Source organism: Equus przewalskii, chromosome 15 (assembly GCF_037783145.1).
Source record: "Equus przewalskii isolate Varuska chromosome 15, EquPr2, whole genome shotgun sequence".
Lineage (NCBI taxonomy): Eukaryota > Metazoa > Chordata > Mammalia > Perissodactyla > Equidae > Equus > Equus przewalskii.
Window position 1 is genome coordinate 3,340,850 of NC_091845.1, and position 19,711 is coordinate 3,360,560.

Here is a 19,711-nt window from a genome sequence, read left to right on the forward strand (position 1 = left end):
AGAGGCTGCCCCCAAGGCCTTGCCTCTTCTTGACAAGCTCTTCTTGGTGAGGGCCATGGGGGGTGGGAGTGATGCTGCCTCTGGAGAGCAGATAATTTCACGTCTCCAGCTGCCAAGCCCAGAATCTTCAGGGAAGCCTGCCGACATTCGCCTGTCTGCCTCTGGAGGTTGCAGGTGGCCCATCCCCAGTCTGGGCCTTGGCAGCTGCTAGACTCACCTAGCCCTCCAACCTCCCTGGGTGCAGGGGGCTTTCTTTCCTGGGGATTCTTTTCCTTGTGGCTTCAGGCCCTGAGAAGACTCAATCAGTGGTGTCCTTCTCAGCTCAGAATCCCCAAATGACAATGGCAATAGTAACAGTAAGTGGCAATCAACCAACCCTTGGAGCTCCATCCCTCACATGGCTGTGGGCCTGCACACGTGGGTATGTCTGACCCCTAAGCTCTGGCAGAGAGTGGACAGCTGAGGTCCTGACTACCAGGACCCGGAGTGGGTGTGGCTGGCCATGCTGAGAGCCTTGGTTCCAACAGAGCCACTGCTCCCTGAGGGGCTGGACAGGGCAGGCCCTGGCCCTCCAGGGGCTTCATCAGGGGACAGAGAGGCCAGAGCCTGCCCCACTGCACAAACTCAAACACAGGCTCGGCCCCAGCCAGCAGAGGCCCAGAGCTGTCCACTTAAGCTTATCTGGGTTTAACAAGCCATGGGGACACCAGTGCTTCTCAACCAGCGGCAATTTTGCCAACTGAGGACACCTGGCAATTTCTAGAGACACTAACGATGGTCATGACTGGGGAGTATTACTGGCATCTTGTGGGGAGAGGCCAGGGATGCTGCTAAACATCATGCACAGGACAGTCCCCAGAGCAAGGAATTATCTGCCCCAACATGTCAACAGTGCTGGGGTTGAGAAACCCTGGTTAACCCTCATGCTGGTGATGGATTGCTGATTTTTACTATGAAAAAAAAAGACAAGACAAAAAAAGCAAAGGAAAAAATTTAACTCAAAAAAAAAAAAAAAGAAGAGAAAAAAAAATTTCTGAAAAATGAATAAGCTGAAGGGAGCAGGCAGTGCTGCTGGCGGGGCAGGTGTGGGATGGAGTCATGAGCCGCTCTCTTAGGGGAGCCCAGAGCTGGCCACGCGGTGATGCCTGAGGCAGGGTGGAGTGAGCGAGCCCCTAGGAGGGGAGGAGGCCAATCTTGGCCTGAGATCGTCCCTCAGCAATCAGGGGCTGTGTCAGTCTCCTGGGGAGGGGCACCCGGGGCCTCGGGGTAGGTAGAGCCTAGGGTCCTGGGAGCCCACAGGGCCGGCCCAGCCACGCGCACACTGTGCAACAATGCCCTGCAACCTCTGCTCCCTCGTAGCCCCTGAGCCTCCTCCCTGGAGAAGCTGACCAGCTAGACACGACTAGGGCGGGGAGTAAGGGGCTGCTGGGGTGCACCCCTCACTTCACAGCTCCTCTGGCAGCGCCAGTAGGCAAAGCAGGCTGGAACAGGGCTCACAGGTTCTGGCTGGTTCTGCTCCCACGCTTCCCTCCTTCACCTGCCCCAGCTGAGAGGACCAGGCCAGTGAAGGCTGCCCACAGAAGCTCCCTGCTCCCTGACGCTCCAGGGACACCTTGCCCCGGGAAATCTGGGAGGCTTGAGGAGTGCTGCTTGCTTGGGTTTAAGAGGCTGGCAGCAAATTAAACACACACAGAAACAAAGAAACAACAGCAACAAAAACCACAGTTTCTGCCAGGGCTCTCCCCTGACATCCCAGAGCCAGCCGTGGCCATCGCCTCTGGGCTGGACGGAGGCCCGGGCTTCCCAGGAAGACCTGTGCGGGGAAAGCAAGACCAGGGGCAGCGGGAGAGGACATCTCCAGACAGTTTAGAGGGCTTCACTCCATTTCATTCATCAGCATAAAACACAGGGACGTGGCAGCACAGAGTACACGGGACACACCTGTCAGCACGGCCTGGCTTGCCCTGTGTGAGCAGTTTCAGAAAATAAATAAAAGAATAAATAAAACCCCGAGAAAAAGAAAGGGAGAGTGGGGATAACATGGCTGTTCTGCCTCTGACAGTTCGGTCCTGTTCCTTTTGCCTTTTGGGGATGCCCTGTCTGTAAGGTCAGACGCTGCTGTGGTTTGGGAGGGTCACGGGAAACAGTGGTCTGCTTGAGCCCTGCCACTGGGGGCCACCACCTCAGTCCCTTCCCGGGCACAACGCATGCCCCACCGCTGATGCCCAGTCTGAGTCCTGCATGCATTGGGCTAGGACGCTGGCCCTGGGTCCAGCTCTTACCCGCTTCGGAGAGGTCCCGCAGGGAGCTGCTGAGGGCGCTGCGCTTGAGGCCCTCGCCACTGGTGTAGCTGTCGTCCAGGCAGGCCCGGCTCAGCGTCCCGTTGCCTGACTCCTTTTTGAGGCTGGAGCACTGGGACATGCTGGGCCGCACAACGCCCTTCTGCTTCTCGAGCTCCGCTGAAACAGAGGGGCGAGGGGCCCAGTGAGAGGAGCACGGCCTGGAGAGGGCAGCCTGGGTGGGTACAGGACTAGGACCCACGTCAGGAGGGCAACACAGAGGCCCAAAGCCCTTTGTGCAGGGCTGGCACTGCACCACATGGCCATCTGCCTGGAAGGAGCAAGGGTTGTCTTGGGAAGAGAAGGTGTAATGGCTACCTTCAAAAAGAGGGAGCCGAAAGGAGACCCTGGGAGGGAGGGCAGAGAGGCCAGAGGGCCCCGTGGTTTGTGGGAAAGACAGTCGCTTCAGGCTCCAGGGTTGACAAGGAGACAGACTTGCCTGGGTCTGGAGATAAGCAAGGTTGACTTGACCTTGCCGTAGATGGGGGCCACAGGTGGGGACACCCGTGTGCCTTCAAGGAGTGAGGCTTGGAGCCAGGGGAAGCAGGGTTATAATCAGCTTTAATGGAACCCAGGGGATGGCCTCAGCTGTGACCCCATCAGTTGGCCGGGCCATGATGCAGAAGACCAATAGATAACAGCCATGCGCAAGTGCAAAGAACTCAGCTCCAGGACTCTGGAAGCTCTTGTCCCATGGGGTGACCAGGGAACCAGGGGCCCAGCTCAGGGCATGCAATGTGGTCCCAGAGGCAGGACAGGCTTGGGTTTCTGAAGCCCTGGCTCTGACCAGGAGGCCTCTGTCCCTTCCTCTCCCCTCTGTGGTACCTTCTGTGGCCTAGGTATGTGGGCTGCCTGGTCACGTGGCCAGGGAAAGGCCAGAAGAGACCGGGGCATCTCATTTCTGTGGGCTCCATGGGTCTCTGACTGCCGTCAGGGCCGCCAGATGGGAGGCAAGGCCTGAGTCCAGAAAGTTCTGAGAGATGCCAGGGTTGCTGGCTCTTCCCCTCCAGAAGGTCTGACTTACACTCTATTCTGTGCTTCTCCATCTCTTGCACCTCCGCGATGGACTCCCGCAGGTCATCGGTGAATTTCTTCCTGTCTTGAGGATTGGGAGCATTAAAGTTTATTAACACTTTGATGTCTGCTCCGGGGACGGCAGACGTGAGCCGGATGCCATTGGGGTAGTCTGCAAAAAACAAGGAGAGAAGAGCCCATGGTCTCAGCGTGTTCTCCACAATCTGCCTCTGGTCAGGAAAATACTAGCAAGTCTAAATTGAAGACAGGCATGAGAAGCGCTCAGAGCCCAGGCTCTCAGCAGACACGTGGCACCACGAGGAAAGGCTTTCACAGGGCACGCCGAGGGGCCACACGACACTCCCCATCTCCCTACTTGGGTCCGTGTTCTCCATTCGTAAGTTGGGGGCAGATCTGGCCCATCTGAGGGGAAGCCAGGGCTCTCATTTTTCCCCTGACCTGATGGTCATGGAGCCCTGGACCCTCCAATTTGAGTCCTTGGTCACTGTGCCTGGGGCTTGAGACAGTGGCCAGGTGCTGCGTCCAGGAGATACGCAGTGTCCTGTGCTGGGTGGAGAGTCCTATCCAGTTGCCTCCGACGATTCTGAAACCAGATTGAGCTCAGTTCTCTCCCAATGGCTTCCAGACCCCCAATTCCCTGGGGGTGCACTATGGGCGCCCCACACCCCACACACTCTATGCTGAGCGCAGCGTCTTTCTGCTCAGTCCTGTCGGGTCCCACCTCCAGGCTCAAGGGGTCTCTGGGCCTTTGGTCCCCCGGCAGTGCCTCTCTTGTGAGGGGGAATTTTGAGCATCAGCCACGGGGTGTTTGAAGGCTCTTGGCCCAAACCAGACCTCACCTGGCCTAGGTCAAGGCTGGGAACTCAAATGCCTTGAGGCCCGAGCGGCCCCCAGAATGCAGGATGCAGGCCAGGTGAGACGGAGCAGCGGGAGAGGGCCAGGGGAGGGGTGCAGCACGCGGCCAGCCGCTGCGGGGGACTGCGGGCCCAGGGATGCCACACCTCACTTTTCAAGAGAAACCAAAAGTATCTCAATTTTAATGTGAAGATTAAATATCAGCTCAACAAACTTAAAAAACTGTGCAAATCAAATATAACATAACTGAGCTGGGACTGACCCAAAGGCTGCCAGTTTGAGACCCCTAGTGTGAAGGCAGGTCCTATAGGAGTGTCAGGGTTGGCTCTTGCCAGCATCTGTCTCCAGGACCAAGAGTCAAGCCCTGGGAATCTGAAAATGATCCGGGTGCAGCCTCTGTCCGGGGATTCAGTCTGGTCAGGCCCACTGCTGGGAGCATCACTGCTGCCACCACCCCTCGTGAGACGGGGCCTGCTGGTCGGGACAGTGCACCAACCTCTCTGGTGCCGTCTGATGAAAAAACCAAGGAAAGGTGTGTCTTCTGGCCTAGGGTAGGGTAGACAAGGCAAGAGATGGGGAAATGGATGGCGGGGTCAGCATCCAGGGCTTCTTGTGGGCACCTGAGAAAGGAGGGGCCAGGCAGGTGCTGGGCCAATTTGGGATAGAGAAGGGATAAAGAACCGCAATCCCAGGCCCTTGGGATGGCCCAGCCATAGGCCTGGCCCTCTCTCAACCTGCAGATGGAGGGCCTATCAGGCAGTGCCCTGGAGACCTGTCCTAAAGGACGAGGCCTCCCTGCTGCTGGAGACACGGTGACGCTCCATTGGGCAGTCCTCCCCTCGGGCCACTCTAGGACAGGCTGGGCGGCAGGCCCCCACCCATCTCAGGAGGACTGGCCCAGCATGCAGCTCAGGGACCTCCAACAGGGAAGGGACAAAGAGGGAGAGAGGAAAAAGGAAGGGCACCGGCAGCAAAAGGAGCAAGGTCAAAAGAAAAGTCAGCAGGATGTCCTGGGGGAGCCAGCTCCCCTCCGAAATCCCCAGGCCCCCATGACACCCTTACACCCAAGAAGGCTTTCTAACGGCACCGAGGAATAAACCCCGACTAAGCACGTCCTCTGTGCCAGCGGCTCCCCCAGCGCTTTACGGGCGTGGACTCATCTGATCCTGCGAGGTGCACTGTCCTCCCCCCGTTTTATAGATAAGGGGACGCAGCCAGGGAGGTTGAACAGCCAGCCCACACAGCTGCTAACCGTGGAGCTGGGGTCTGCGCCCAGCCCTCGGGTGTGGGGCTCAGCTCTTGACCTCTGCAGCCCCTCAGCCTTCACCTCCCCCTGTTTGTCCGTCTGTATCTGCATATCACCTATGCTATTTACTTGATGTTTTCCTATCAATATTTTATTTAAATAAACTCACTCTGCCCTAAATTAAAAAATCTTACCACCTACAAGAAGTGACAAAGTAACCTTGGTGAGCACCCAGTGTGGTGTTATGAAATTCTTCCTAGTTACTGTGCTTATCAGACACCGAGCCCGTGCTCTGCCCTGAGGGAAAGTGGGACGAAGAGAGCACGGGAGAGGCCACCCCAGGGTTCTGTCCTCGATGGACCCAGGAGGAAGGAGAGAGAATGGGAGGAGGCTGCTAACTCGTTAGGCACTTAGAGCGGTGTGAGGCTATCTCCTGCCACACGGGGTGCAGGCTGAGCCTGGACAAGTGCTCCAGGGGACACGGCCCCTGCCAGGCCAGGCCAGCCCGAGGACAGACTTACACTGGTTCTCGAAGAGCAGGACCTGCATGCCGTACAGGGAGAAGGACTGCCGGAAGCTGTACGTCACCGAGTTCTTCTTCTTCTGGAAGATCTTGGTGACCTGGGGGAGCCAGAGACAGAGGCTGAGCCACACGGCCCACCCTGCCTTGGAGCAGCACTGGGAGCCAGGGTCCTGAGCAGACTCGACGGCAACCACACCGTCCTGCGTGAGTGCGCCCTGCAGTTCAGAGGTCAGGAGGCCGTCGGCGCGGGGGAGGGTGGACATGGGGAGGAATGCGTGCCCATTCGCACCGTGATGCGGACACCGGTGCGAGACCCTGGTGCCATCCTGGCCGGCAACAAAGCCTCTCAACCCAGCAGAGGTGGTAGGCATGTCACCGTGCCCAGCTCCGATGGCACTAGGCAAGGCTCTTATGTCCAGGCCCCTATCTGCCCACTGTCACCCTCTGAGGGATTAATTTTACAGAGGAGGAAACCGAGGCTCAGCAATCTGAAGTGACTTTCCCAAAGGCAGGCGCTCTCAGTAAAGGACTTGAACCCACATGTCTGACTTCCAGCCTCAGGAAGCAGAGAGAAACAGCGGGTCCTGGTGCCATCAAGCACTCAGAGGTCAGGGACAGGGCCTTCTGGCAGGGGAGCCCGTGGTGCGCAGGAGGGACAGAGCCGAAGGACAGGCTCCCCCGCTCTCCGCAGGGGCGTCTTCACTCCCCTGGCTGGCGTCCATGCTACCTTTTTCCAGGCAAGAGCTCCTCGCCTTCCCTTTGGGGAGCTCCCTCTCTGCCACTTTCCGTCCATCAGTCCGGGGGGTGGGCTTTGGCCAGGCTTAGCCAACGAGACAGCACTGCACCTGCTGGCCCCTGGGACCAGCCCAGGCGCGGGGCGAGAGGCAGGGGACCCTTCTCAGATTACGAGGAAGAGACTCCCACTGGTGGAGCTGCCGAGGCCGACTGTCTTCCTGGACGGAGCTGCCTGGCAAGGGAGCCGGCGGAGGGGAGGGCCCGTACAGCTGAGAGCTGGAGGCCATAAAAAGGAGCCCTGCTGATTCAGGGCCTCTGGAACAGCTGGCGCCGACACTCCAACCCGCTCTGGCCTCTTACAGGAGCCAGTGAAGCCCGCTTTCATGGGCAGCAGTTTGAGCAGGATTCTGTCCCTTGTAACCCAAAGACCCTGCGCTCACCCCACCCCTGCCCTCTGCCTCCCGACCCCTGGCCTCTGCTCCCCACTGCCCACTGTGTGCAGGCACACCGCCAGGTCTCCCAGTGCCATGCGCTCAGCCACCTCACCCCACGGGAACCACATACCACCAGGAGGTCGTTGAACAGGAAGATTTCTCGCTGGTGCAGCCCGAGTTTCTGGGGCTTGTTTGGGTCGGGAACCTCGAAGAGCCGGCAGTAGCAGACCAGCCGCCGGTGGGGCAGAGAGAGCACCTGCATGGGGAGAGGCAGTGCTGCTGTTGGTGCCGCCCCCTGGGGCCCCGTGGCACGGGAGTCCAGCCTGCAGGCCAGGGCCCCAGCCCGCAGGCCTCATGTGTGAAACGTCTTCTCTGGGAAACTGTCCAGAATGGAGCATGTTCCTTGGCTTGTGGCCATTCCCGCCCCTGTCCCCAGGAGTCTCCTGAAGGACCACGGGAGCATCCTGCCTCTGGTGAGACCTCCTTCTGACTCTTCCAGCCACGGACCAGACTTCTGAGCACATCACACTCACAGGGAGCCCCAGGCAGGGAGGAGGGCATGTTTTCAGAGCCCCACAAAGCGCCCGTCACACACACAAGCGCATTAGTCCCTGCAAACATATCTCTGGAGGGGTCTATTCCAGGTGAGGAAGCTGAGGAACAGAGAGGCTGAGCAACTTGCCTCAGCCACCCCTGGAAGGTGCAGAGCCAGGAGCCGATTCCAGGCCCCGGAGCTTTCCTACTTTCCCAGGCCCTTCCTAACGGACTTTCACGGCTCTGATGCCTGAGATCCCATCCAAAATCCTGAGCCAGCAGGTGCTGCTCGGCAGGGCCTGACCTGGGCCTCCGCTCTGCACACAGCCTCTGGACACACCTGCCTGCACGACCCTGGCTGTTCACGTGAGCCCCCCACTCACTGAAACCCAAGCCACCCTCAAGACCAGGCACAACTCAGCTGGCGTGTAAGGGTCATGGTGACAGACCATCAAGGAGGCCCAGCTGTGGCTCTGGGAGGGCCCAGGCTCATGCAGGAGACAGACACATTAGTAAAGAGACGGGACACACCCAGACAAGTGCGATGGAAAGCAGGGAGCGTTAACTCTGAGGGGCGCCCTGCGGAGGGACGCCCGAGATCAGCACATCACGAATTCATGACAAGGGGAGGGAACCGTGTGGCCTGGCCTGGCATGCTCAAGGAGCAGCATCGTTTGGAGCAAAAGCGTGAAGAAGAGAGGCTGGTGGGACGTGGGGCTGGAGGTGGGTGAGGGCAGGTCATGGGAGCGTCCAAGGGCCATGGTCTCTCTGGGGAAGCTCTCAGTGTCAGGTCTCATGCTCAGGCCTGTCTCGGGCTCTGTCTGTCTGCTCTCGGCCTGACAGCACAGCCCTCCCCGTGTGGCTGTGGTCTCTGGGCCCACAGAGATTCACAGCTGGGATACTTAGGAAAATCAAATTTCTTATTGCTCTGGAAATGAACTCCTGCAGCCAGAAACACAGATCTGGGAGCTGGGAGATGTGGAGCAGGGGGAGGACAAGCTGGCCCCCCAGGGCGGGGTCCCGCCGGAACGTGAAAGAGAGGGATACTCACGCAGCCCAGGCCGTGGTGCAGGGATCCAATCTAGATGGGGAAGAGCAAACACGCAAAAAGATGTTATGTTCGGAAGATGCATCTGGGCCCGGGGAGCTAACAGGACGACACCCAGGAGGTGAGTGCGCCCCCCCACCCCCCGCCCCTTCCCTCTGCTCTCTCCAGCCATGCCACATGGAGCAGGCCGGGGGACCCTCTCTCTGGCAGGCTCTGGGGGACTTCGAGGGCATTCCCAGGTCACCAAAGAACCACTGCACAACCCTGGCTGTTGGTTTATTAAGAGCCTCAGGTTCGCTTCAAATATAACCCAGAGCCAACAGTTGTCATTCCCAAATATTAGGAGCCACTTAAAACACAGAAAACCTGAATCAGTCACCAACCCCTGCCTGGAGGAGCCAGTTCCAAATGGTGCCAGGGCCACCGGCCGAGGCCAAAGCCAGTAGGGCGGACCTGGGTCACGCAGAGAGGGTGGGTAGGTGGGGGCGAGCACCTCGGGCCTCCCCCAGCGGCTCCCCTGGCGACTCGGGGCCACCACATACCGGCTTCTTCCCCACAATGAGCTTCTCCACCTTCTGCACCTGGGACACATGGTCCTCATTGGTCTTCAGCTCCCGCTTTCGGATCCGCTCATAGATGCCAATCAGCATCTCCCGGGGAATGTCCTCGCCGTCGTCCACCCCTGGGCAGGGAACAGCGGCCAGGCATCAGGTCTGGCGGGGGCCGAGGTGGCTGTGGCTCCATCCAGCCTCAGGTCCCAGGCTCACCCCTGATTTACCAGTTTCTCAACCAAATCAGAACAGCGACCCCTTTAACCAGTCCCCAACAGAATCGAAGACCCTCCAGTCCCACAGCTACGGAACGTTTTCAGTGAATTACAAATTTCCTCAGAATCCTTCCAGGGGCAAGGCCAGCACAACGCCCCGCACCAGCACAGAACCCCTGTGCCACCTTCTAGCTGTGCTCAGAGGGCTTTAGAAATAGTCCCTTGCTCGATCCTGACCACGGCCCTGTAGGGTGGCAATAACTATCGCCATTCCACAGATGGGAAGGCTGAGGCCTGGGGAAGGGGCTGGGGTCGGGGGAGGCTGTGTAGTCGGGGTTTGAGCATTCAGGCTCTGACAGGCCTGGGCCCAAGTCCTCACGTCACCCCTTACTGGCCGTGTGACTCAGTCTCTCTGAGCTGGGAGTCCTCTGTGTAACGGGCCACCAAGAGCACAGGTGGCTTCACAGGGCTGTTGTGAGGAAGCGAGAGCAGCTCGTGGCATGCCCCAGCAAGGGAGAGCCCGAGCGGCCGAGGGGTGTGGCCGGCTGTTGTCCCACAGCACGTGGGCAGAAGCTGGGGGCGGGGACTCCATCCAGGTTGCTCTGACAACAAGCCTTTCTGCTACACCTCCCTGGACAACTGCTATGAGGAGAACCCAGCGCTGCTCAGGAGAGAAATGCAAACCCACGTCCACCCTCAGACCGCAGACTGGCAAAAGCCCAGCGGTTTGGTACGGTGCTCTGGGGCGAGTCTGTGGGGCCGGTGCCCTCCCAGACTGCGGCAGATGTGAAAGGGATCAACCCTCTGGCGGGCAGTGTCGCACTGCCCATCACAATTACACTTTCCAGCACTCTCTGGCCCACTGATTGCACTCGGGGAACGGATGCCACGGGACATGATATCCCAAAGTTATTCACTGCAGCATCCTGCATCTCTATCCACAAACAGCAGACAACCGGAACGAAGCCATTTACCCACCGCACATCAGCACCACAGAATACTGTGTCCCCGCCAGGAACAGCGAAGGAGGCCACGGTGAACGACGCGAAACTATCTCCTAGATTTATTAGACGAAAAAAGCAAGGTGCAAACCCACGAGAGTAAAGCATTCATGCACGTCCACGCCTGTGCAGCAGAGGCCCTGTGGGCAGGACAGCAGGACTAAATGCTGCCCACGTCCAGGAGGAGACGGCGTGGCCAGATGGGGGTGGAGGGTGGGGGCCTCTGCTACCACCTTTTATACTTTCTGGGTTTTGTTTCGTTTTTTAAATAGACTATTTTTTAGAGAAGTTTTAAGTTCACAGAAAAATTGAGGGGAAAGCACAGAGATTTCCCATATACCCCCAGCTCCCTAACAGCCTCCTGGACTGTTAACCTCCCCCATCCGAGTGGTAGGCTCGTCACAACTGATGAAGCTACACTGACACATCATAATCCCCCGGAGCCCACAGTTTGCATGAGGTTCACGCTCGGTGTTGCACACTCTATGGGTTTGGACAAATGTACAATGACATGGATCCACGATCACAATACTATACAGAGGATTTTCACTGCCCTAAAAATCCTCTGTGCTTTGCCTATTCGGCTCTCCCTCCACCCTCACCCCTGGCACCCACTGAACTTTCCACTGTCTAAACAGTTTTTCCTTGTCCAGAATGTCATGTAGTTGGAATCCTACAGTGTGCAGCCTTTTCAGATTGGCTTCTTTCACTTAGTAATATGTATTTAAGGTTCCTCTGTGTCTTTTTTTTGGTGAGGAAGATTGTCGCTGGGCTAACATCTGTACTACTCTTCCTCTATTTTGTATGCGAGACTCTGCCACAGCATGGCTCATGAGCAGTGTGTAGGTCTGCACCCAGGATCCGAATCTGTGAACCCCAGGCCGCTGAAGCGGAGCGTGCGAACTTAACCACTCGGCCACCGGCCTGGCCCCTCCTCCATGTCTCTTCGCGGCTTGGTAGCTCATTTCTTTTTAGTGCTGAGTAACAGCCTACCGTCTGGATGCACCACAGTGGATTTACCCCTTCACCTACTGAAGGGCATCTCGGTTGCGTCCAAGTTTTGGCAATTGTGAAAAAGCTGCTGTAAACATCTGTGTGCAGGGCTTTCTGTGGACATAAGTTCTCAACTCACGTGGTAAATACCAAGGAGCACAATCACGGGGTCATACTACTTTCAGGTCTTTAAACTATGTGAAGATAATACCCATTCAAAAAATAAATTAAAAAAATTTAAAAACAATTGCCAATAGTCTTCTTGTCTCTGGACCAGAGCACAGGAACACATCTAGGTTACACGATGTCTGACCCCGTGGACCTTCCTGAAGGAAAGCACCAGAAGTATCCACAAAGGAAAGGAACCATGTTCCCTGAGAAACAATCAGCAGGTTTGCAGCTCCTGTTCAACAAGAACCCCCACCCGAGCCCCAGCCTTCAGAAAGAAACGGCCTCAGAAAGGGAGACACACCCGCCAGCAGTGCAGGTGTGGTTCCAGAACCCCAGAGCAAAACTCAGGAGAGCCAAGCACAAGCCTACTCAGCAAAAACAAGAAGCTCCCCAACAGCAGTTAGCGGAGGCAGGAGGCAAGGCCAGCTCTTCCAAGACAGACACGGATGCAGCTCCCGGATCCCCTCACGGGCCACCTGCACCCCTGGTTTAGCCAGAGCACCCAATGCCTGCCTTCCAGCTCCGCCTGTGCCCCAATGTGAAGGCTCCCACAGACCACTTTGTTGGCCACAAAATAGTTCATTTCGGGGACTGCCAAGACCCCAATATATACTGCCTCTCTCCCATTCTGGAATCCCAAGGTCTTTCTACAAGCACCAATGCGAATTCTTTCTGCTCTTCATCTCCACAAAGATCTTGTCAGTGAGGGAACCCAGACACAAAAGGTCACGTGGTGGAATGATTTGCCATGATTCCCACACACGGGAATACTTTTCAGCCATAAAAAGGAACGAACACAAGATATACACAACATGAATGCATTTCAACATTATGTTGAATGAAAGAAAAAAGACACAAAAGACTACATACTATATAGTTCCATTTATAGGAATTCCTGGAGCGGGAAATACTACAGTGGCAAAAACAGATTAGTGGCTGCCCATGTGGGGATAGAAGAGACTAGTACGGACAGTATCTTTTTTCTTTTTCCTGCCCCTTTGTTTTGATTTTATTATTTTCTTCAGTAAGAAGTTCAGTTAAGAAGATTTAGTCGGCGTCAGTAAGTGGAGAATTGGCTGATTTTTCTACTTTCTATTTTTCGGTCACCTTCCCAGCCATCTCTTTATAACTTTGACCACTCAAATATCTCCAGCTCCCACATTTTTCTCTTTTTTAACCTTTATTTTTTTTGCCTCCCGCTCAACTTTTTTTTTTTTTTAAAAGATTGGCACCCGAGCTAACGTCTGTTGCCAATCTTCCTTTTCCTTTTTCCTTTTCTTCTTCTCCCCAAAGCCCCCCAGTACACAGCCGTACACTTCAGCTGCAGGTCCTTCTGGTTGTGCTATGTGGGACACCGCCCCATCAGGGCCCAATGATTGGTGCCATGTCTGTGGCCAGGATCCAAACCGACAAACCCCCAGGCCATCGAAGCAGAGAGCGTGAACTCAACCACTCAACCAGGGGGCCAGCCCCTCAATTCTTCTTAAGACAATGAAGGGGCCGGCCCAGTGGCGCAGCAGTTAAGTGCGCACGTTCCTGCTTTGACGGCCCAGGGTTTGCCAGTTCGAATCCTGGGTGTGGACATGGCACTGCTTGGCAAGGCATGCTGTGGCAGGCGTCCCACATATAAAGTAGAGGCAGATGGGCACAGATGTTAGCTCAGAGCCAGTCTTCCTCAGCAAAAAAAAAAAACCCCAGGATTGGCAGATGTTAACTCAGGGCTAGCCTTCCTCAAAAAAAAAAAAAAAAGACAATGAAAACACCACAACCCTTCCAAGGAAGTTGTCAAGCCTCCTGATTTCTTCCTTCTAACTCCCCTCTCCCTGCATGTGTGGCATCTATAAATAAAGTGACATGTGATCAATTAAAAAATAAAGTAAAATAAAAAAATAAAAGCAATTATCAATAAAAGTAAAACCCTGCTTCTCTGGCGCCCATGCTGAGCCATTCCCCCCACGTATCCCTGGACCCCCCAGAGGGTCTCCTGCTGCTGGACCCATAGGGCAAACTGGAGTGAGAGATTCTGGAGAAAGGGTGTGGCCAGCACATGTGGGGAAGGCGTCCTCTGAAAAGAGCAAGCTGGGTGTGTGCTCAGCAAGAGCGCCAGCCTGGCTTTGGGAGGCCAGCCTCCTGCCTCCTCTGACACTCACTTCCTGTGGGACCTCGCGTAAGTCCCTTCCCTCTCTGAACCTTGGTTGCCCCTTCTTGAAACATAAGGAAGATGGGGCAGCACACCGGCGAGTCCCTGACTTAAAAGAGATGAGTTGGTGGGAACAGCCCAGCCACTGACATGAGAGTGGCTGACCAGCAAACATCTGACTCGGCAGCCCGGTCCTACCTGAGCCTTCCGTCCTCTGGGCGAACCATTTCTGGCTCCTCTGTTATTTCTCATACAGGGGAGTCCCAGATTACAGGGATGAGGTGCCAAAGGCAGGAAAAAGAAAATCCTAATCGCATCCCAGAGACCTTTGAACGCCCCCAGGGTCACCAAGCGTGCAGCACGCAGCCAGCTCCCCTGGCAGTGCCGGAGCGGCCTGCGCCTGGGCCACGTGGACTCTGAAGAGCAGAACAGGCTCAGCCCAGAGAGGACGAGGCTCATGGCTGGACAGGCCCAGGGCTGGCGGTGAGGGGGTGGAGGAGTGCACGACCCCTGCACGTCGATGTGTCCTCTGCCCGCCCTCGCTCGCTCTCCTGGCCATTCTACCTGCCGTTAGTGAGGCTCCTAGACTCCTTGGTTTCCCAGGAACCACAGCCAGGACCGGGCTTCCCCTGGGGCCTGCGATGCCCCTCAGAGCCGGGAAGGCCACACGCAGGGAGTGCTCTGAACCACGCCCGAGCCGCCTGGCTTCCCGACTGTCTGTGCCCGCTCAGGTCTTGGAGACAGACCCCGGGGAGGCAACGTCCTGCCATCCCCTGGTGGCCTCTGCTCTCTGGGAAACATCCGGAGATCCTGGTAGCTGCCCTGTTACGGCGGCACCCACCACCAGGGGGCGCGCTAGGACGGTTCAAATCCGGGGAGGGTCTGGAGATGCTGCAGGGAGAATTATCTTGCCACGGAGAGGGGGTGACAGACAGCAGTTTTACAGAAATAAAGGATGAGGGTGGAACATTTAAATGGCTCAGCAAGCTCACAAAGGTGGACTGGATTCAGAGTAGCTTCCCCTTTTTTAAAAATGTGATCCCATTTCTTAGGGGACCTCAGCCCACTGCAGCTGGCGTTTCCCAAGGAGGGGGCACAGCCCCTCCCTCTCCTCCCTCCAGGGGCGCCAGGTGCACGAGGGACATGCTGTCCGCTAAGAGAGCCACCAGAGAGCTGGCCGCTCCCTGTTTGGCTCCTTCCTACGGGACGCTGCCAGGAGGAGGCCCCTGTGCCTGCCTCACCAGCACCTGCCTAGCACAGGCCCACCCACCGAGGAGAGCTGGCCATGGTCTTGGGCCCAGCCAGACACAGCGCTCTCCGTCACTGCACTCATCGTCAGAATGAGCACCGGGGAGGCACACAGCACTGGTTTCCCCTTTAGAGTGACGACGCACGGTTCCTTTTTTAAATACAGAGGCTTCAGCAAAACACAAACGAAGAGGTCAGTGTGGAGAGGAACGCGGAGCACAGAGGAGGGGTGCCGGCCCTGCCTGCTCGGCGGCCTTGTGGCTGCAGCTGTTCTCCTCCGACCCCACAGGGTGCCTCCCTGGGCACCCCTGTGCCGGGCTGCTTTCTTGGGCCTCTGCTCCCTTAATGCATTGCGAATAACTCCTCACCCTGGCCTGTCAAACCCCCGCGCGCCCTTTAGGAACAAGCTGAAACATCTCCTCCTCCGTGACTGAGGTTCCCCGACACCCCCAGGCCCAGGCCTGAGTCGCCCAGTCTGCGCTCTTCACAGTACTCGGTGCTGCGTTCTCTCGTCCCGAGGCCCCGCTGAGAGCCAGCTGCCCTGGAGCCCAGCTCCCCGTGTCCAGCCTGCGGTCCCCCACCCGGCAGGGCTGCTCAGAGGCTGGCTCTGCGGCGCAGCGGCCGGGAGCTCACCTCGGAGGTTCTTGACGAAGTCTTCCAGCTTCATCTTGCGCTCTGGCTTGACGTTAGGGCTGTACATGTCCGTGTTGAGCAGAATGATGGCGAAGGCCAGGATGAAGATGGTGTCCGGGTTCCGGAACTGCCGCACCACCCCAGGGTTGCAGATGCAGTACCGCTGACTGGGGGGGGGCGGGGGAGAGGGGGGAGGAGGGTCAGGGCCACGCCCTTCAGGGCTGGAAGGGCGCCTGCCCCTCACTCACGAGCAGCCGCCACAGCTCGGCCAGCACTAATCAGCGAGGCCGCTCAGCACCCCCGGAGCCTGTTTCTGCATCTGGTACGGGGTCCGGCAGAGTTGGCCCCGACTACATACCCGCCCCTTCTCAGGTTAGCCATGTCCCAGTCACCTGTAGCTGAGCTGTCAGCGGCTGCCCAGGGTGGGAGGACCACATTCTCCAGTCTCTCTGGAGCTGGGGGCAGCCACGTGGCTAAGTGCTAACCACTGGGATGTGAGCAGACGGGATGTGGCGCCTTAAAGGCAGGGTGTGCCCTCCACGGTGTCCATCCTGCCTGGAACAGGGATGTGACAGTGGGCAATGGACCTGCCACCTGGGACCCTGAGATGACAGGAGCCAAGGCCTCCTCATACCAGCTCAGATGGAGATGCACTTCCATAGAGTTTCACCCACGGCTGCTGGGGCATCTTTCTTATGGCAGCTGAACCAACAGCCTTGCTAACACATGCTGTCTCACTAAGTCACCTATTTACCACCGTCCTCACTGCCTCAAACAGTTCCCCTACCCCCAACCCCACCCCTAAAAGGCCCCCTCCACTGGTGACCTTGTGGAGGGGTGGGTGAGAGGGGCAGGGGGGGAGAAGAGGAACCAGGTGGGGCCCTGTGACCAAGGCCTACATCTAGCAGGCAGCAGCCATCGGAGCTTAGAAGATGTGGCTTCAATTCCATCTTCTCCGTTGAGTGCTGCCCCCTCCAGGAAGCCCCCCTGGAAGCAGGTGGCTGAACGTTCCCCTTCCAGGGCCTGGGGTTTTTCCTTCTGCATCTTCGCTCCTCCGTGGCTCCACCACCGGAGCTAAGCCTGGAGGGCTGGGTCACTGGCTGACTTGTGTCTCCTACACCTAGCACGCAGGATCCTACACAGCCAGTGTGCACACAATCCCAGATCCAAGACTGCACAGTGACAGCCGACCTTGACTGCGGGCTCTCTGTCGTGCCAGGACTGGGCTAAGTGTGCCAACATGTCCTGAGTGGGTCAATCCTCCCACACTCTCTAGGGTAGGTGCTCTTGTTATCCCCACTCTAACGAGAGAATGGGAGGCACAGAGAAGTTAAGTAACCAGTGCAAGGTCACAAAGCTGGTAGTGAAGAGGATGTCAGAATGAGGCTGTGTGAGTCACTGTGAGAGAGCAGCTGCCCCTTGTGAATAACCAGATAAGTGACGACAGACACACTCATGAAGAAATGATGGCTCACGAGGACTTGGAGGAAGACAAAGAGTGCTCAAAACCCTGGCTCCAGCGGAGTGCCTGGCACTCAGGAGGGGCTGCTGCCTCATCCCAGCAAGTTCATGGCCACCCACCCTGCCTAGGGGAAGGGGAGGAAGGAGGCTCTGGCCCTTGAGCCACGGGCCTTCGAGCCCAGGACCTTCCTCTCCCCGACACCCACCCCGCTATGCCAAGGCGCTGACCTGAATGCCTCGATGAGCCGCTCCACCTTCTGAGCCTCCCCCTGGACCCGGATGTGCGCCTGGAACTTCCTGAGGGCCTCGTCCAGCTCCATAGCAGAGAAGTCCATCTCGTCTACCACGCAGCTGGAACAAGAGACAAAGGCCATGTCAGAGCCCTCTGCCCGCACAGCCTCTGCCAGTCCTCCTTAGGCGAGGGGAGCACACGCGTGCAGAGGGGGTCAGTGCAGGGAGGGGCCTGTGAGCAAGGGGGCAAGGAGCACGCTCCACCCTCACGAGGAGGAAGTGCAGGCCCCAGCACTAACGCCACGCAGTGACCGCACTGAGCCTGTCCTCGCACAGCAAGGATACGGGGAGAGGTGGCGGGGTCTCGCTGGGGTTTAAGGAGCATCTCAGAGGGGCTGCGCCATCCCCGTCTGCTGAGGAGGCGAGCAGGGGGTGAGGTGGGGTTGGAGAGTCGGCTGGTTGGTTCCACTCTTATCACAGTCCCACCCCCAGGACAGCCTGCTCCATCCTCCGATCGGGACCCCTGAACAGAGAAAGTGGGGTTTGCACCAGGGACCCACACAGCAGGTTCAGGTGTCTGTCTGTAACAAAGCCGTGGCCACTCCTGGTGGGGCCGCAGAGGCCTCGGCCATGGGGGGCCTAACATGCACTCCCAGGGCTCTCCCTCTACTGTGGGCGATGGGCTCAGACAGAACCTGTGGTACCCTCCTTTTCTGAGGACTCAGGACCCTGGGCAGCAGTCTTTTGGGGTTGCTGCAGAGCAGCTGCGAGACCGGGGCCGCACTGGATGACCCACTGACCAGCACCCGAGGGGGATGCCTGCTGGGGAGGGTCGGGGGTCTCGCAACTTCCTGCGGCTGCTGCTATTTTCTGATCTGAGGAGAACAATGCACGGATTTCCTGCGGGCCAGGAGCCAGCTGGGAGGGGGCCATGGGGGAGCGCAGGAATGGCTGCAGGGGTTGTGGGGCTGGACCAAGACGGTCTTGGGCCTGATTCCCTAGGAGCTAATCTGCCTCCTTGAACCGTCTCCTTACTCCTGCTTGATGGGGGGAGGGGCGCTAACAATGCAGCAGGCTTTTCCCAGCGAGGCCAGCACAGAAACACTGAGCAGGTGGGCATGCCTGGCCAAGGAGGGGCACAGACGCCGTTCTGCTGGGTGCCAGCCACTTGCCAGCCACCACCAAAGGCCTTGGCTCACTGCATCTCCTGCACCGGTGCCTGCGTGTGCAACCGAGCGAATACACACATGCATGAATGTGTGTACAGGTGGGTGTGTGACTTTGGAGTACGTACATGAGTCTGTGTGTTGGGGTGGGGGCACCAGGCCAGTTCCCCCGCTCTGAACCCAGGGTTCCTCACCTGTGAAACAAAGAGGCCCCAGCACCCGCCTGCCTCCTCCCAGGGAAGCAGGTGAGACAGCAGGTGCATGCGGCCAGGTCCCTCCTCACTGCAGAGCAGGCCTGGCCCCGGGGCCTGCTGCCTGCCCCCTCGCTTGCTCTTTCACCTGATGAGGCAGGGGCTGCACAGGTGGAAGTCACTGCCCTTGTCGCTGATGGCTACCTCTTTACCCTATTTTGGTTTCGTTCCTGGCCTGCCAGCCTGGGGTCAACCATCTCAACGTGTAGCTGCCTGGATCAGAAAAATCCTCAACAGGCCTGGGGATGTTCCCCCAGGTCCTGACAAGGGGTGAGCAGGACCCTCATTCCAAGCCATCTTATCCCACTGGCTTTGGCTTTTCATCTGTGAAAGGAGGTTAGCGACCCCGACTCCCACCCCTGTGGGTGAGATGAGGACACAGGGCCTGTACACCCCACCTGCTCAGTAAACAGGGTCTAAACGTGGGTACCTTGCTACTCATGACAGTCTTAAGAAAGAACAGAGAGATTTAGGGTACATCCTGGGTGGCACTTCTCAAAACTGTCAGTAGCCCCCAGAGAACTGGGAGCTCATCTTTCTGTAGGGCTCCAGGCAGCTGAGAGTGCTGTGGCCGACAGCTCTCTAGGTGGTTGGGGTGCGGGGTCGGGAGGTCGGGGTTAGGCTCTCACCCCCAAATCTCCCAGCCAGCAGAGGCAGGAGGCGCTGGGATGGCTCGGCCGACTCCCCTCCCATTCGCTCTCAAAGTGTGTTAGGATTGGGGCTGGGCCCTGCTGGAGTGGGACAGAGGCATGGGGTACATGTGGGGGGCAGGCAAGGTCGGCATCTGAGACACGGTGCCCGAGGGCAGATGCCCAGGTATGTACCCGACAGGGTGTGATGTGCAAATAGGGCACGTATGTGTGAGCATGTGTCTAGGAGCAGAAAGAGACAAGGGGAGGAT

At 57.8% G+C, this 19,711-nt stretch overlaps 1 protein-coding gene across 31 annotated transcripts in view; it reads right to left on the minus strand.

The window, feature by feature from the left end:
- The window catches only part of IQSEC1 (IQ motif and Sec7 domain ArfGEF 1), a 353,973-nt gene that overhangs the window by 9,470 nt on the left and 324,792 nt on the right, over positions 1–19,711 (minus strand). For all 31 annotated transcript variants that reach the window (XR_011526811.1, XR_011526814.1, XR_011526812.1 and 28 more), the window contains 8 exons: positions 17,391–17,513; positions 15,702–15,868; positions 9,292–9,431; positions 8,753–8,782; positions 7,298–7,423; positions 5,997–6,096; positions 3,364–3,525; positions 2,283–2,459 (listed from right to left, as the gene is read on the minus strand). Coding sequence is in view for 24 of the 31 variants with exons in the window: in XM_070574597.1 (XP_070430698.1) it covers positions 2,283–2,459; positions 3,364–3,525; positions 5,997–6,096; positions 7,298–7,423; positions 8,753–8,782; positions 9,292–9,431; positions 15,702–15,868; positions 17,391–17,513 (1,025 nt within the window). In the remaining 7 variants the exon portion in view is untranslated. The remainder of the gene's footprint in view (positions 1–2,282; positions 2,460–3,363; positions 3,526–5,996; positions 6,097–7,297; positions 7,424–8,752; positions 8,783–9,291; positions 9,432–15,701; positions 15,869–17,390; positions 17,514–19,711) is intronic.